General features: G+C 40.1%; 2 protein-coding genes across 4 annotated transcripts in view; both read right to left on the reverse strand.

Moving 5' to 3' along the window:
- LOC109033414 (uncharacterized) overlaps positions 1–9,300 on the reverse strand; it is a 30,563-nt gene extending 21,263 nt beyond the window's left edge. For 2 of the 3 annotated variants that reach the window (XM_072304950.1, XM_019046015.2), the window contains exons 1-3: positions 9,067–9,299; positions 6,883–7,065; positions 1,074–1,178 (exon numbers count right to left, since the gene is read on the reverse strand). In XM_072304950.1, coding sequence (XP_072161051.1) covers positions 1,074–1,178; positions 6,883–7,065; positions 9,067–9,127 — 349 coding nt within the window. In that variant the 5' untranslated portion in view covers positions 9,128–9,299. Of the gene's footprint in view, positions 1–1,073; positions 1,179–6,882; positions 7,066–9,066 lie in introns of all 3 variants that reach the window. The other variant, XM_072304951.1, reaches the window with a different exon arrangement.
- Positions 9,301–16,931: 7,631 nt separating this feature from the next.
- On the reverse strand, positions 16,932–18,331 carry LOC109033360 (uncharacterized). The gene has a single exon (XM_019045941.2). It carries the CDS (start codon positions 18,279–18,281, stop codon positions 16,932–16,934), a length of 1,350 nt encoding a protein of 449 aa, XP_018901486.2. The 5' UTR covers positions 18,282–18,331.
- Between the last annotated feature and the right edge of the window lie 269 nt (positions 18,332–18,600).

Below are 18,600 nucleotides of genomic sequence, written 5' to 3' on the forward strand. Positions count from 1 at the left end.
AAAAAAAAAAAAAAAAAAAAAAATACCGAGTAAGTGCCGGCAGTTGTGGTTAACCCGAACGTTGCGTTGGTTTACAAGGACTTTCGTTATTCACATGAACATTCGTGCTTTTTACATTTGAGAAGAGAACTCACTTTGGTTGTATTTTTTGTGGGTAAGAGGCTCATTTTCGTTAAAACAAAAGCCGGCAGTGTCGATTCTGCAAGTTGACAACACTGGTTTCTCCCGCTTCAATCCATTAAAATATCGATTATACGTGATACAAGCTGCCTCTTCACGAATAGATTGTTTTACATTCATTTAAATGGAGGGAAAATAGTGTTGCCAACTTTCAAGAATCGTCACTGCAATTCGGCACTACTGCCGTGCTATGGAGGAGCGCCGTAGGAACATTCAAGAGTTATCGCCAAACTCTTGGCGAAATGTTCATTTTCGAGGGGACTTTTTAATATTTTGTCGTGAAATTTTCAAGTAAATTTGATCCAACCGGGAATGAAGCTCTATGAAAACTTCAAAGAAAAATATTCACGAATTTCCCCCAAAAACCGTTTTTTTCGAAGGTAATTCGGCAACGTATTAGGGCTCATACGGCGTTCTCCCTCAGATAACGGCAGAGTAGAGGTTCCGTATTCTTAAAAAAATTTCAGAAAAGTTTTCGAAAAAATGTTCAGAAATTTTCCAAAAAATTTTCTCTCTTTCAATTAAATAACACAAGATTCACTAAAATATACCGACTCAATCCTATTTGTTTAACGTTCCAAGTGAGTGGTCCAATCTCATACTAGAGTGTCGCAAGCTCCCAGAAATATCCGAACAAAAATTTAGCGGAGGGTTGAGCTAATATCCAACACTTTGTATTCATCGCATAGTAGTAATGTTGAACCAACCCAGTAAGTCGAACACACCATGATCATTAAGTATTTAAATCAACCGAAAGAAAAAATTGTTTCAAAGTAATTTTTACGCTTAAGTATAATGATCTCCAAATTGGATATTTCGTGCAACGTACGCCGTACATATATCTATTTTATTTGAAAAGTATAGTAAATAAGTGATAGGGATGTGATAGTAACCTTTTTCTGGATGGAATACACCCAATCTGACTACAGTTTTAGAGGTATCTCTCATGGGTTCATTTTCAAACTTCTCATGATGCTTTTTTTGTGGCATCGTCGAGTCTGAAAAATAATCATTTAAAAGAAAGACCAAATCAAACTCTATAATATTTTACTCTATAAAATAATATCATGAAGGTAGCGTGTCACGCCTCATCGTGTCACAAACCAGTTTCTCTTTTCTTCTGCGCTCTCAGAGGCGGATCCAGCAATTTGGCAACACCGGATTTCCTCCATTTAAACCTATGCTAAATAATCGATTCTTATGAGAGCACGGCCCCTCCCAGAATCGATACATTTCCACAGGTTTAAATAGAGAAAAGACAATGTTGCCAATTTGCTGGATCCGCCAATGTTCGCTCTCCTTCCCCCTCCCGGTTCCCCTTTCCGCTTGCATTTGCAATGATGATTAGTAAATTCCATGGCAGTGGCGTGGCGTGTTTTGCGATATCGTGTTATGCGAAACACTATCGGGGAAACCTGCAGTATTTTTTAGGCATTTTGAAAACCTGGTTTCAAGCTGAGTCAACGGGTCAGTGGCACTGATCTCAGAATCTTGTTTTGATGCTTGATTCTTGTAGATTAGTTAAAAATAATATCCGTCTAAACAGCGACTTTCCACGTTCAATATTAGCCGAGATATCGCGCTTTGAAAAATTTGGTTCATGACGTCATCCTTTGCAGTAATGATACCCTTGGTTTCTTCCACCTTGGTTTCATCTGTCAGTGTGACGCGCATTTGCACTGGTTACTCAACGTTAAACTCGGATGAAAGCAAGATGGAAGAAACCAATACCGCGGTTGATGACGTCAAAAACTCGACTTTTCAAAAGGCGATATCTCGGTTAATATTAAACGTAGAAGTTGATGGTTGGACGGATCATATTATTTTTAGCTAATGTAAAGGAATCTATAATCAAAATACGATTTTGTAACCAGCGCAACTGACCCATTGCCATTGTGTTAAGGTGTTCGCAGCGAACACCTTAATAATCGATTCTTTACCATAGGTTTAAATGGCATAACAATCGATATATAGCAATTCACGCCACGCCACTGTTTTGCACTTACGGCTCACTTCGCTATCACGGCAGAATGAGTCACGCTAGAAACCCGGGTTTCGAGTGTAGCAAAAATCGCAGCTTGCAGGCGCAATTCAGTCCGTTCAATCGCTTTAGATGAGCCCAACAGCATGTTGGTTGGTGATATTTATATACAATGCCATTGACAAAAAGACAAATGGAGTATCGAAACGAACTCCCAAGCTCAAGAAAAACTCCTAAAGTTGAGGCCGTAATGAAGATGTTGCATGTGTGAGGAATTTGCGATTTGACTGTTGATTCTTACGTAAAAGTTCGCGAGAAACACGATGGTGCCACTGGTTTTTCTCTGAAATCATCTCCCAAGCTCAAAAAAAGCTCTCAAGTTGAGGCCAAAATGGAGGAAATATCCCACGCTATCCTGAGAGTCCACCTCTACATCAAGACAAACTCTCCATGCAAAGATACGGAGCAAATACATTGGCAGGGTTGCCGTGTTTTCAGTTTTGGAGTTCCCAAATAAAGTGGCAGCACTGCTAATGTGTTTGCTCCCTATCTTTGCATGGAGAGTTTGTCTAGTTGTAGAGGTGGACTCTCAGGACAGCGTGGGATGTCCCTTCCATTTTGGCCTCAACTTGAGAGCTTTTTTTGAGCTTGGTAGTTGATTTCAGAGAAAACCAGTAGCACCATCGTGTTTCTCGCGAACTTTTACATACGAATCAACAGTCAAATCGCAAATTTCTCACACATGCAACATCTCCATTCAATCCGTTCAATCGCTTTGGATGAGCCCAACACGCAACAGCGTGCTGATTGGTGAAATTTATATACAAAGCTATAGACAAAAAAGACATAGGTATGGGGTATCGAAACGAACTCCCAAGCTCAAGAAAAACTCTCAAAGTTGAGGCCTTAATTGAAGGTTCGCTTACGTTATGATAAAATTCTTCTCTGTATACATCATGCAGTAAAACTTTCCATGCATAGATATAGAGAGCGAATACGCTGGCATTTGCGTGGCAGCAATAGAAGTTGGGCCAAATATTGGCGACACCGCTAATGTATTTATGCATTTGTGTATGTACGCCCTCTATCTTTAGCATGAAGATTGTGACTAGATAAAAAGATGGTGTCTCTCATGACGTAAGCGAACTTCTCGATTACGTCCTCAACTTTGAGGGCTTTTTGATTCTTGAGAGTTTGTTTTGGAGGAAACCAATTCTGCGCGAGATGTAGGTAAATCTATAACCTTAATTTATGTACAAATGATTTCAGCCGTCGCAAAGCTCTTGTTTTTGCCATTTCGATCCGTGAGATTCAGTGGCGTGGCGTAAAATGCGATCTATCGATTGTTATGCCATTTAAATCTATGGAAAAGGATTGATAAACAGGGTGTTCGCTGCGAACACCTTAATAATTCACGCCACGCCACTGGTGAGATTAGCTTTTTTCTTACATTTTTTCGTGGCGAACACGGTTGCCGTGCATCGACGAAGAAAAATTGCTCGCAGACGCGAAAAATTAGAGCAATCGTGTCATGGAATCTGAAAATTATGCATTCCGGAGTAGCATTCACGTGTTCATCGTCATTTCCGTGCAATTTCTCGCATGAGAAGTCAATTTTAGTAGGTACAAGCAGTTTGCACCAAACCAAATGAAATTCCACCCAGAGTAGCTGACGACTTTTTAGCGCCACGAGTGTTTTCCTCGCGTTCTCGCCGTGATCAGAGACTGCCGAAAAAGCTGTTTACTGCTGCGGGCCGATTATTGAAACTGATAGACAAAGCTATAGACAAAGAAGACGAAAGAGATATGGAGAGATCCTATTGGCGGAAACGGGTGGTTGCAATGGAAAAAGGAGGTGGGTAATAGACTAACTACCGGCAACCCACGAGAGACCCGACAGTTAGTCTATCATATTCTCCCTTTGTCTATTGGAACCACCCATTTCAACCAATAGGATCGCTCCATACTCCCTATGTCTTCTTTTTCTATAGCTTTGTCCATCAATTTCAATAATCAGTCCGCGGGTGATCATTTGCAGAGCCAGCAATCTCCCCCTCGCCTCTGCAATCCTCTCGGTATTCTCCTTATTTAATGCGGGATTTTGAAATTTATCTCGTTTCGAACTTTTATTACAGTATTTTTTACTTATAACAGCTCCAAATTTGCAACTGTCTCGATTTTAAAATTCTTGGTACAATATGTATCTGAGCCTGAAAAGATCCCATTGACGACAATGGCGGGGGGGGGGGGGGGGGAGACAGAAAAAGCTCGAAGTATTCAAAACCATGAATAAGGATTTGGAGGATGGCTTGGCAACACTGTCGAGTATTCGTAGGGATCGCGCTCTAACCTGCATGCCCCCGATTTCGACGAACAGAGCTGCCGTGATTGCGAAGAGAGCAGCAAGTGCAAAAATGAAGTTTTGAGAAAGTGGGCTCAGAGGCCTCTCACCGGAAAATTTTATTGAAAGAAGTCTCTGTTAATCGTCAAATTGACATCACTTATCCGAGAGGCTCTTGTAAATCGTCTGGAGGATTGAAAGTCGGTAGATTTTATTTCAATGGACCACTAGACAAGTTACGACTTTCAACATTCTGATACACATTTCTCAGCCAAAATTTCACGTAAAACACGATGTGCACAACGGAAATTACCGATATCAACTCCTTACGAAGATATTTAACGATTCTTGATGCGTGAATTCAAACTACCCGCTCATGAAAACTTAATGCTCTACGCGATTCACATCGCGCACTAAACGTTATCATGACAGTCTTTGCGATATAAAAATCTGGGAACCTCAATCTTGACGCTTTAGCTCAGCTATTACAAACAGCTTATAGTTTGAACAGCACATGGTGGGAAATGAACATTGCTCGATTGAGGGAGCTTGCTGAAACCGGTACGATGCGCGATTTGACTCACGTAGAGCTTTGAGTTTCTTGTGAGCGGGCAGTTCAAATTCCTCGTAACCAATGTAAAAGAAAAACGTTAAAATCTTTGTTAGGAGTTGGTTTCAGTAATATTCGTTGCGCGAATTGTGCTCTACGTGAAATTCTGGTTCAGTAATATGAATCAGATTGCTTAAATTCCTACCTTGTCCAGTGGTCCATCACATAAAAAGGGTATTTTTCATCTTCACGTCAAAGGCTAGTGTTAGGTGAGACAGCCGTAAGCGCTATCCTGCGTGTTTCAGGTTAGATTGGCAAAAAAGGGCGGCATTTTACTTGAAATTACTTTTTTCATTGGCTCTCTCGAGAAATAATGTCGCTTACGGCTGTTTTGCCTGAAACTACGTCATTTTTTGCGAACGGCCTTTTTCATAAGTCTCGTTTCCATGCGATTGAGACGAATTTTGCTGTTTTAGCTATTTTAGTGATTTCATCAAAAAGAGATTGGACGAATTTTGAAGGAAACTCGATTTCAAAAATTTGACACTTCCTCACCGAAAAGAAATTCTCGGCGTTTTTACCAAGGTCCGTTGGTACCTTTACCATCTCACTTTTGTTTACCAATTATTGGTAATTTTACCAAGACAGACTGGTAAGCTTACCTAAAAACCGGTATTTTTACTGTTTTTTTTTTTTCAGGTAAGAATACCACTTTTATTGGTAATCGATTCCCGGTAACTTTGCCATTTTATCTCGGTAATTCTACCACAGTCAATAAAAAATATTGGCGTTTTTACCACGGTCCAGTAAAATTACCGAGAAAGTTCAATAATTTTACCGAGATTTCTCGGTAAAATTACCAATTCCATAAATAGTAATTTTACCGAGAAAAAACTGGGATCAAATAGAACCCTGAATTCTTGGTAATTTTAACCTTTTCTTAGTAAATACACCAAGATTTTTTTTTCAGTGCTGTGATTTTTTTTTCGCTATCATGGCAGAGAAGCCCCGAGGCGGAGCGAGAGAGAAATTTCGAACAGTGGCGAGGCATTAATGATCGAATTTCGAAAGCTCCTTGTTCGAACCTATGGTAAGGAATCGATCATTAAGGTGTTCGTCGCGAACACGATGTTTATCGATCCTTTTCCGTAGGTTTGAATGGCCGATCAATCGATTTATCGCAATCATGCACGGCACGCCACTGCTTGACGAGGTACTTTTTTCATGCCCCTCACTGGAAAAAAAAGAATCTTAAATTTGCCGCCAAGGAGTATTTCTTCTTAAAGCAAGAATTTTGCTGGTTAATATAAGCTACTTTTTTGCTTGACCCAAGCATTATTTGGACCGCGTTAAACAGAAAGGAACCAAGCCACATCAGCTATTGCCAAATTTAATTGGGCAATTTAATTTTTCACATGAGGACGGTTGTGCGGATTTTCGTGCAAATTTCAGTGGATTTTCTGCATAGTACAAAGCAAATTCCCTAAAATTTTCAAAGGAATCCGCTCAAACGTTCTCTTGTAGACAATTAAACCGCCGCGTTAAATTTGGCAATAGCTGATGTGGCTTGGTTCCTTTCTGTTAAACGCGGTCCATTTTTCTTGAATCAAGAGAGATTCAGCTTAAAGCACGCTAAAGAAAATTCTTGGCGGCAAATTCAAGAATTATAATACTTGGTCCAAGCTTCTTTTTTTTTCAGTGCTCGCAAAAAAATCCCTGCCTCCTCTCAACATTTGTGAAGATGGACTTAATTTTTTTTCAATTAGCAGAGCGAAGAGAATTTTCATTCGGTTCTCGTAAGCATGAAAGTAGATGCGATAGGTAACGAACGTTCCGTCGTTGGCTTTTTCCTTGGTTTCGATGAGTGCTTTGTGGTTTCTCTTGATGGCTCTCCTCCTGGCCTCCCAAGATCTGGATGTCTTGAAGTTGAGGTTGTGGGCTTGCTTGGCTGTCCTTCCTGTCCATGATGTGATATTTCACTAGAGCCTCCGTTGGTATGAGTATGCGGTGCACCTGAGAGGGAGTGAAAATCGGGCTTACAGTCAGTCTTGCTTAAATCTTCAAATGATAGAGAAGAGCACGCTACGGTACTCAGCCTCCCAAAACCTGTGAGCTGATTATAGAAATTGATAGACGAAGTGATAGACAAAGAAGGAAAATGGAAAATGGAACGATCTAGTTGGTTGAAAAGGGTGTTTGTTGAAGACGAAAGGGACAACTAAAGAGTCTCTTGTTAGTTGCTGTTAGATAGATCATCTGGCTCCGATAGAATTGCGCGAATTATTCTGGTCCTGAAATCTCACATGTTTGCACGAATGGAGATGTTGCATGTGTGAGGGATTTGCGATTTGACCATTGAATCTTATGTAAAAGTTTGCGAGAAACACGATGGTGCCACTGGTGTTCTCTGAAATTAACTCCCAAGCTCAAAAGAAGCTCTCAAAGTGAGGCCAAAATGGAGAAGATATCCCACCCTACCCTGAGAAAGTCCACCGCTACATCCAAACAAACTCTCCATACAAAGATAGGGAGCAAATACATTGACAGGGCTGCCACTTTATTTGGGGACTCCAAAACTGAAAACAAGGCAACCCTGCTAATGTATTTGCTCCCTATCTTTGCATGGGGAGTTTGTTTTGATGTAGAGGTGGACTCTCAGGGTAGGGTGGTATATCTTCTCCATTTTGGCCTCACTTTGAGAGCTTTTTTTGAGCTTGGGAGATGATTTCAGAGAAAACCAGTGGCACCATCGTGTTTCTTGCTAACTTTTAAATATGAATCGATAGTCAAATCGCAAATTCCTCACACAGGCAACATCTCCATTACCAATATTCATCGAGGAAGCGCTAATCTTGCAAACTGGTAGTTCGTTACCACAAACTACCAGGGTCAAATCCTTCCGAATCAAGGAAAACTACATCGCGGAAGACTGTTCATTCCCTCCTCACTTACGAGCATGTCTCTCTTCGATGGATAGCCCTCGCAGTACGAATGGCCTAGAGAGCTTTCATAGACATTTAAAAAGTGAACTGTGGCCTGTGTAAAGTATGAACAGGGCAGGGGCCTGTGGCCGCGTGGCCTCAACCACTGAAAAAACTACTCGTAAAAAAATCGTAGAATGACCATGTTCAAGTTTTCTAAGAGATAAAGGGATTCAAAACCCGACGGGTGCACCCCAAAGAAAGCGTATGCTTATCTCCAATTGCAACGTTATGCATCACTTTTATGTTTTATCTTTAATACGTGTTTTTAAAGAGCTACGCGCACAGTTTTTCTGAAAAGTTTCCGCGAATTTACCTAAAATATCTCAAATAAAAGTATCGAAACTTTCGACGCGATATTTTAGTTCGCTTTATTTTCTATTAATATAACAAAAAAAAAAATCATCAGAGTCTCTGAATCGTTACAAAGAGGATACATGTTTTCCATTTAATTATGATGAAAACTGGAGCAGAAAGTCAAGAATGATGATTCACAGTCCTACAGCATCCCTACAGTCTTGTAGGCGCTAATATTTGTTTCACGCTAACTGACAGACTGCACTGCGTTTGGCGCAATGCGAGACGTATTCATGCAGTCTTGTAGGCGCTAATATGGGCTGCACGCCGACAGCACTATTTGGCGCAATGCGTGAAGTATTCTTAAAGTCTTGCAGGCGCTAATAAACTTTTCACGCTGGTCGCACTCTGTTTGGCGCGATTATTCGAACCCGCGTTAGAATAATCGCGGCATCGAATAATAGAGCTTGAAAGGCCCATGTTGTGTTTCGACGCCGTATGAATATTCCAACGTTGCCTCGTTTCTCCCAATCAAATATTTTTTCCGAGAAAAGTTAGGAGAGTTCTTCGACCATCATTCGATCTTCCCACTTCATTTATCATCGGAAGGTAAGACATCGATGATTTGTCAACAAACTAACACTTGTCACCTAACAATTTTTCGTCCTACTTCCAGAAAGACGAAAAATGAAAAATGATGATGTAAACATGAATAATGTATACGAACATGACTCACCCGTTTGGTTGATTTGATAGACGATACATATCATCAAAATGAGGCTCCAAACTCGACACATCGCACAGCTGAAATAAGGCGCGCCAGTGTGCTCCTAAATGGCTAGATTCTGGCCAAAATTTGGTCTTCGGAAGTTGAGAAACTTTAATATTCGGACACAAAATAATCAGGATAACGATACGATGTAACCGGATAACGGTCGATGAGGCACAACAGCTCCAACACAAATTCGGGAGGGAAGGCCCCCGAGAAATCGGAGAAGGTTCCGCCACAGTGGCGTGGCGTGAATTGCGATATATAGATTGTTATGCCATTTAAACCTATGGTAAAGAATCGATTATTGAGGTGTTCGTTGCGAACACCTTGTTAATCGATCCTTTTCCATAGGTTTAAATGGCATAACAATCGATATATCGCAAAGCACGCCACGCCACTGTTCCGCCGGCATGTGCAGGTGTTCATGCCGTGCGTTATGCACTTTTTTACTTGACTTCAGTCATGGATAATTAAGATTGAGGCGGAGGTTAGTCAACAGTCATGTCTTAAATTGCATTTTCGTCCTCTGCTCACGCTAAAAAGCGTGAAGGTTCCGCGTTCGTATCCTCTAGCCCAACCTGCAGGTCAATTGTTGAATCGTTATCGAATGAACTTGATCGATAAATCCCCATCTGCATAATGCTTTTTATCGATCTAGGTCATTCGACCCGCTGATCGAGTGTCGAATCGTTATCGATTGGGTTCGATCCAGTGGCGTGGCGTGCTGTGCGATATACCGATTGATCTGTCATTTCAACCAAAGTTGCCACAGAATTTAGAAAACGAGATTCCCTGATTTTCCGGACACACTTTGGTGAAAATCCCTGACGATCAAAGCTATGCCAGATGGTTAAAAAGAAACAATTAGGAATTGTTTTCAGATAAAATGTGTTGTTCGAAACGTCAAACCCATTCCAAAAAGCAAATGTAGGTCTTCTTCTAACTTCTGACTAGGGCTGTGACCCTGTTTGACTAGCCTCTAAATTAGTATATAAATATGATAAATAAAATATGATGGCGATGAGAAAGATCACTTAATACTCCGGGGATGAAAGGCAGCTCTGTGCCCATCTCTTGGGCGGTTGTCCGGGTTGCCTTTTGGCTATGAGGTCGTCCTACCATACAAATCTTGGCAAGCCTTTCCTTTCCCCGTCCATCCTCTCAACATGTTCCGACCACATTTTCCGGCGCAGGTAATTGTCCAAATGTAGGTAATTTGATCATTTTCACCTCACATTATCGTTTTTTCCCTGACTTTTTAAAATTCCCTGACATTTCCCGGTTTTCTCGATATTCACTGACTGTGGCAACCCTGATAACCCATGGAAAAGGATCGATAAACAGGTGGTTCGCAACGAACAACTTAATAATCGATCATTTACCATAGCTTCAAATAGAGAAATATCGATAGGTAATCGATCATTCACGCATCGCCATTGGTTTGATCGATAAAATGCCGACATTGGTAGTGCCATTTGTCGATCAAGGCTAATAACGATTCGTCAATAAGGATTTTTTTTCAAATTTTAATTTAGCGCTATCGTCGGATATCAAAATCTTCCTATTTTGCAGTTTTCCTTATTACTTGTTGTCGGGATAAAGTAGCTGCAATTTTCTTACCTCCGAGTTGAATATCAAAGAGGGCAATGAATAATGGATATTTAGGTAGTTGGTGATACAACTAGATTTTTGATGATGAAACCATGTAATTAAATACTTATTTTTTCCAACATTTACTTGGACACATTTCTATCAAACGGAATTACGTGCATTATGACGTGAGCCCTGTTATGCATTTATTCTTATAGGTCGCAGGGCTCATGTCTTAATGCACACAGTTCCGTTTGATACAAATACGTCCTTTTTCTCTCAGCTTCATGATACCAGTGGCGAGGCGAGAATGATCGATTAATGATACCTATTTCCCCATTTGAGGCCATGGTAAAGAATCGATTAGTAAGGTGTTCGTTGCGAACACCCTGTTCATCGATTCTTTTCCATGACAGATCAATCGATACATCGCAAAACGCGCCGCGCCCACAGCATGATAGCTTTACGTTTCTATAAGCTGAGCAATAACGCAGTCTAAAGAGCCTATTTGAAGAACTTTTTGTTCGCCTTAAAACTTGGTATGAAGTCCAGATATTCAAAATTTTTCCTCAGACTTGCTCAATGGGTCTGTTCCACGCAAGAGATACAGCAAACTGAATATAATTTTAAGGAGTAAGTTTGCTCAAAAATCAAGTTGGGCACATCAAAAAAGTCTGAATAACTCCTTAGCACGCAGTTTGCGTAGGTAGTTCACAGCACGATTTTTCAAATTTACTGCGTCTGCGGGCAGTTCTCCTCGATAGTCGGCAGTCAAGTTTGCCCGGAGAGATATCTAGCCTAAATAAACTTAAAATCTCGAGAACTGTTATAAACTCTCCTTGCGTAAGATTCCAAATGTAAGTACCTCATTTGTATATCCAATATTAAATTATAATTTTTGTTCAATGTATAAATTAGTCATAGTATACAGTACCTGTAGATTTTGTAAATACAGCTAGGGTCGCGCCCTGGTAAAAATTGGCAGTAGAATCTGTGTTCCAAAATATCATAGACCTACAGCCGGCTGTAAGATTTTCAATAGCTTCTATAGCCGGCTACACAATTTCTTATAGCCTTTTATAGCCGATGGCGATTAAGCAACAGCCAGGCGATAAAGTGTATGCTAAACGTTACTAATTACGGATGCTAGGACTTAGTGAGTTTTTGGACTACTGCTCTCTTTTTGGGCCGTAGTATCTTGATTTATTTTGCGAGGAAAGCTCCGTACTTTTGATGGATGCTTGCCATTACTAATATATTAGTGCGCCTTCAGTTTCGTATGATACTGTGCAATACCTCTGGTGGGAAATAGTTGCTTCAAGCGCCGTGGCAGCGGGCAGCCAGCGCGAAACACGCACTGGCGCCTACAAACCTAACAGGGATACTTCACGCGTTGCGCAATGCGTGAAGTATCCCTGTTAGGTTTGTAGGCGCCAGTCCGTCGCCGCTCCGCTTTGTGTTAGGCTCTAATATTTAATCTGGCGGAGTCGGCGTTATTCAACTCATGATTTTGAAATGTTTGCACATCCTGTATGGATTATCCTCATTTTAATTGATGAAAAAAAAATATTACTAAAGGAAAATATAATGTATGTTTTGTAAATATTAAGGTGGTTCCGTATCAAACTTAATGATTTCCAAAGCATACGAATTTCTACACAATTTCTTATAGCCTTTTATAACCGATGGCGAAAAAGCAACAGCCAGGCGATAAAGTGTAAAGCCCGGCGATAGGAGCTATAGCCCGGCTGCATAATTTTTTATCGCTTCGTATAGCCCGGCCGTATGATTTTCCCGCATTCTACAGCCAGCTATATGATTTTCTGTAGCCTTCAGCTGGCTATTAGAATTCCTATGGTATTTTGAAACGCAGCTCTTATCGCCAATTTTTACCAGGGCGGTCTTCCGACCCACCCACTATACTATTGTAAATAGAATAAGTTAAAATAATTAGGATTAATACTTTATTGTAGTCATTGATTTTTAATAAATAATGATAATAAAAAAAGATTCCAATTGCGATTCAAAGCTTCGACTTATGCATAAAAAAGAAAGAAAAGGAAACAAGCGCTTGAAAACGATTGAAATCATTCAATAAAAAAGTCAGTGAAATCGTTCTTTACTCCGGTTAGTTTACTCTACTCTTCTGTATGTGCAAACCTCAACCTAATCGATGGTAACTGAGAAAAATTGCCCGCAGAAGCGGGAATGGACCACTAGATAAGGTGCGAATTTCAGCATTCTGATACATGTTTCTAAACCAAAATTTCACGTAAAACACGATGCGCACAACGAAAATTACCGAAATTAACTCCTTACGAAGATATTTAATGATTCTTGATGCGTGAATTCAAACCACCTACTCATGAAAACTCAATGCTCTACGTGATTCACATCGCGCGCTAAACGTTATCATGACAGTCTCTGCGATATACAAATCTGGCAACCTCAATCTTGACGCTTTGGCTCAGCTATAGCAAATTGCCAATAGTTTGAACAACACATGGTGGGAAACGAACATTGCTCGATTAAGGAGCTTGCTGAAACCGTTGTAGTGCGCGATTTGACTCACGTAGAGTTTTGAGTTTCTTGTGAGCGGGCAGTTCAAATTCCTCGTAACCAATGTGAAATAAAAACGTAAATATCTTCGTTAGGAGTTGGTTTCCGTAATTTTCGTTGTGTGAATCGTTTGCTACGTGAAATTCTGGTTGAGAAACATGTATCAGATCGCTTAAATTCGTACCTTGTCTAGTGGTCCATTTTAATAAAGCTTGTCATCAACCAGGCATATTACCCGTTGAGTAGTGGATCTCTGCCTATTTTGATGGGCCGCATGTGATTTTCGTGTGATTTCACCCGTATAGAGGATTTTTAGACTATATTTTGCAATTTGGAACTATACTTTCTAGCCCGGTTTAAAAACGACATATGTGCCATTAGTTTGCCTTTGCATATAAGTTGTTTTCTAGAAAAGCCAGAATTTATAGTTCCAAATTGCAAAATGCAGTCCATTTATTGTAGGCTGTATCTCTTGCGTGCAACAGATCAATTGTGATGGGGATGAAGTATTAAAAATTCGCTCAACCTTTGGATCGAATGTCAAAGAGAACTGTGCGTATGGGGTTTTTCAACGTAGTAGCATAAGGTTCTTGATAATAACACCCAGCAACCACTTACTTTTCGCTCGATTTTTCTTCTCTCGGAAACTACTCGTATGTATCTTTTCCTGACAACCGCGATCTATTAAACCGATTTAACGCTTCTTTTAAAGCATTTTTGAAACTGGTCGAAGGCGGTATTCGGAGTCAGCCCCTCGTAATTTTTATTTAAATCAAGCGGGTTCATACCCCCCCCCCCCCCCGCCTCGCGTAATTTTTAATTAAATCAAGCGGGTTCATACCCCCCCCCCGCCCCGCCCATCTTTTTTTTTAAAAAAAAATCAGTCCTTACTGGTTAAAGTAGAACGCGTTTTTCAGATTTTTCTTTGTAGACGAATTTCTTCCACCCAAAAAAGCCAATTAATGGACTATTATTGACAAAAGGCGACTCGTTGTCGTTGTCACACTGTAGAAAATCTCGTGGTGAAATTCGGAGTACATCTCCTTCCAAACTCTACGTAGTGCCCAAAGAATCTGGGTGATATGAATGCGTAGCGGAGTCTACTCTTGGGGGGGGGGGGGGGGGCGCTCTATTTTACTCAGCGAATCTTTGAGCGATATATAGACTCTAAAGCACGTACCCCATTTTATTTTTCTGAAGGTGAACAAATAGACGTAAAGAAACTATACCCATTCTGACTTGAGCCCTGAGAGCCACATGAACACATGCATGACAGGGAGAATGCCGCAACGGATTTAGTTCCCTTTTGTTTTAAATACGTCCATAAATCAACATTGTTCCTCGATGATTTCACAGAATTTTCTTTGCACGGATGAGAATAAAACACATAAGCCTTTGAGAATTGACCTTGAGTAGTTTTCCATTTAAAAAATAAAGTAGGTAGGACAAGAATGATGCAACGTCGCAAACCAAGATACTTAGTTCTAGACTTTGGCCGTCGTATCGTACTTCACTTCCAGATGTTTAAGAGTGAGAGGGCAAGGCTTGTAGATTCGTATGATCGAATCGTGACAGTTGTAATAAAATGTTTAGGTTTTTAGAAATACTGATATCAAATAAAACCAAAAATATGTTACGGTTCAGAGTGTATTTTTGGGAGAAACATTTAGAGAACATTAAAATATAAATTTAAAAAGACACTTCAAAATATCATAAAAGGAAATTTTTTAAAACAATATTGAAATAAATCACAGCAACAAATAGATTTTACAGATGCGTCATCTTAAAATTGCCTTGCCATTAACACCTCTTTAATTATGGTGGTTTATCAGACTGTCCTAAATTATGATCTGCTGTGCGATGAATAAAATTATTCCTAAAAATTCAAATCTAAAATTCATCCTTGGATGGGAAGTAAAACTATTGATAAATAGTAAACTGGTTGGACATTTAATACCAACACATGAGTACATTTTCCCAATATGTTTGCATTATAGACTAGATAGAAAAATTTATGTGCAAATCAAAAGATTTAAGTACATATAAAAATAAATGAAAATTTGTAGTTAATTTTTGTCCAAGTCAGTTCAAATCAATGAAATTATACGCTACATATTTAAATTAAGAATTACGATTGGGAATAATGAGCATGCACTTTACTATGAGCAATGCAAGTTTTTGTCATTCGTATAGACTTTTGAGCGTACCTGGATATTACAATGAGTACATTTTAGATATATTTCCATAGAAAAATACGAGCAAGTACACAATAACTTTTATACTTAGTTTGCAGTTTAAATTGAGTAGCAAAACTAAATCAGCCCTATATTTACAGAAAAAGTCCGTCAAGAAACGAATCTACGAATGGACTTTCAAGCTTAAGTATTCACAGAAAAAATGAATGTGCAGGGAACTAGATATTCACTGGAACTAAACTATACCAGTAAAAGCACGGATAAAAAAGAATGATACCTAGTAAAGGCATCATTTATTTCTTCGATCTTCTGACGTAGGAGCGTATCTGAATTTCCGCATGAGCCCCAGAGAGCATGGATATATAGGGAAAAAAGGGCTCACGTGGACATCCAGATACGCCCTTACATCAAAGGGGCAACGATATGTGCCCTTCGGAAAATCTAGTAGACATATCTAGATTTCTGGCGATGTTCCCTGCGGCTCGAATGTTGAATCGATATTAAATAACCTTGATTGATAAATTCCTATCTTACAATGGAGATGTTGCATGTGCGAGGGATTTGCGATTTGACTGTCGTTTCTTCTGTAAAAGCTCGCGATCAACACGATGATACCACTGGTTTTCTCTGAATTCAACTCCCAAGCTCAAAAAAGCTCTCAAGTTGAGACCAAAATGGAGGGGATATCCCACCCTACCCTGAGAGTCCACCTCTACATCAAAACAAACTCTCCATGCAAAGATAGGGAGCAAATACATTAGGAGGGTTGCCACTTTATTTGGGGACTCCAAAACTGAAAACACGGCAACCCTGCTAATGTATTTGCTCCCTATCGTTGCATGGAGAGTTTGTTTTGATGTAGAGGTGGACTCTTAGGGTAGCATGGGATATCCCCTCCATTTTGGCCTCACTTTGAGAGCTTTTTTTGAGCTTGGGAGATGATTTTAGAGAAAACCAGCGGCACCATCATGTTTCTTGCAAACTTTTACATAAGATTCAATGGTCAAATCGCAAATCCCTCACACATGCAACATCTCCATTAGTAATGACATTAATCGATGAAGGTTATTCGGTAATCATTCAAAAAATCCTTTCGCAGCGGCTCGATTGTTGAATCGATATCGAAGAACCTTGATCGATAAATACCATTGATAAGATAGGGATTTATCGATTGGGATGTATCGATAAGTATTCAACAATCGACCCGCTGGACGTCTAATAGCACCTACTTTACATGTTTCATGGCTTGTTATCTATATGGGTCCATAAATTCTTACGAAGATTACTGGAGTCTGCAAATTTCTTATCACAGTAAGTGCAAGTGATTGGCTGGTCCGCAGCGTGCGTCCCTGCATGTCTGATTAAAGGATCGAATTTGTTGAACTTCTCATCAGAATAAGAGCACGAGAATGGATTCTCATTTGTAAGAGTCCTTAAATGCCTCCTGAAATTACTGGAATAGGTCAAGTTTTTATTACATTAAGTTTATGAGAATGACTTGCCGACCGTGTGCGTCCTTAGATGCTTACTGGATTCGGTGAATTTCTTATCACAATAAGTGCACGAGAATGGCTTGTCGCCCGTGTGCGTCCTTAAATGATTATTTAAATGACCGGATTCGGTGAATTTCTTATCACAATAAGTGCCCGGGAATGGCTTGTCGCCCGTGTGCGTCCTTAGATGATTATTTAAATGACCGGATTCGGTGAATTTCTTATCACAATAAGTACAAGAGAATGGCTTGTCGCCCGTGTGCGTCCTTAGATGCTTATTTAAAGTACCGGATACGGTGAATTTCTTATCACAGTAAGTACAAGAGAATGGCTTGTCGCCCGTGTGCGTCCTTAGATGCCTATTTAAAGTACCGGATTCGGTGAATTTCTTATTACAGTAAGTACAAGAGAATGGCTTGTCGCCCGTGTGCGTCCTTAGATGCCTATTTAAAGTACCGGATTCGGTGAATTTCTTATCACAATAAGTGCACGAGAATGGCTTGTCGCCCGTGTGCGTCCTTAAATGATTATTTAAATGACCGGATTCGGTGAATTTCTTATCACAATAAGTGCACGAGAATGGCTTGTCGCCCGTGTGCGTCCTTAGATGATTATTTAAATGACCGGATTCGGCGAATTTCTTATCACAATAAGTACAAGAGAATGGCTTGTCGCCCGTGTGCGTCCTTAAATGACTATCTAAATGACTGGATTGGGTGAATTTCTTATCACAATAAGTGCACGGGAATGGCTTGTCGCCCGTGTGCGTCCTTAGATGATTATTTAAATGACCGGATTCGGTGAATTTCTTATCACAATAAGTACAAGAGAATGGCTTGTCGCCCGTGTGCGTCCTTAGATGCTTATTTAAAGTACCGGATTGGGTGAATTTCTTATCACAATAAGTACAAGAGAATGGCTTGTCGCCCGTGTGCGTCCTTAAATGCCTATTTAAAGCACCGGATTGGGTGAATTTCTTATCGCAATAAGTGCACGAGAATGGCCTGTCGCCCGTGTGCGTCCTTAGATGATTATTTAAATTACTGGATTCGGTGAATTTCTTATTACAGTAAGTACAATAGAACGGTCTATTCTTGTCACCAGTTTTCTTCATAGGGAGTAAGACACTCTCCTCATCCTTGAACACGCAGTTGTCGCATTTCTTGCTCGTCTTCTGAGCTGTGCCGCAAGGTAAGACTCTTGAATTGCAGACAACGCACACGTCGAACGAGCATAGATTCAGGGTTGGTGACTGAGGTAGTTTTTTCTGCTTTAGCTTTTCTTTTTCCTCCTCTGATAGAAATCGCATCCGGCAGACTTTACTGTGATTTTGTAGGTGCATCAGCGAAGAATATCCCAAAGCGCAGTGCGGGCATAGGAAAACAGATTCTGTATGGAGAAAATATAAAAAATATTCTATTATTCTCAAAAATTTGAGTTCGTTTTTAGAATTTCCATATTTCTGGCTACAGAAACTTTAACATACTTTCTAGCATTGAAAAATTACAGTAGTTTGCTTCTGCTTTTGCTCTTGCTCTAGCCAGCACAAAGATAAAATTCAGACAGTGGTGTCATAACTACCAGAATGTCAATAGTACCGTAGTTACAACTCAAAATAAAATTGGCAAGGACTTTTTTTTGGGGGGGGGGGGGGTCTCTTG

Source organism: Bemisia tabaci, chromosome 10 (genome assembly GCF_918797505.1).
Source record: "Bemisia tabaci chromosome 10, PGI_BMITA_v3".
NCBI lineage: Eukaryota > Metazoa > Arthropoda > Insecta > Hemiptera > Aleyrodidae > Bemisia > Bemisia tabaci.

Excerpts from the sequence above, each read along its gene's own strand:
- LOC109033360 (XM_019045941.2), bottom strand. The coding sequence starts at position 18,281 with ATGCACCTACAAAATCACAGTAAAGTCTGCCGGATGCGATTTCTATCA.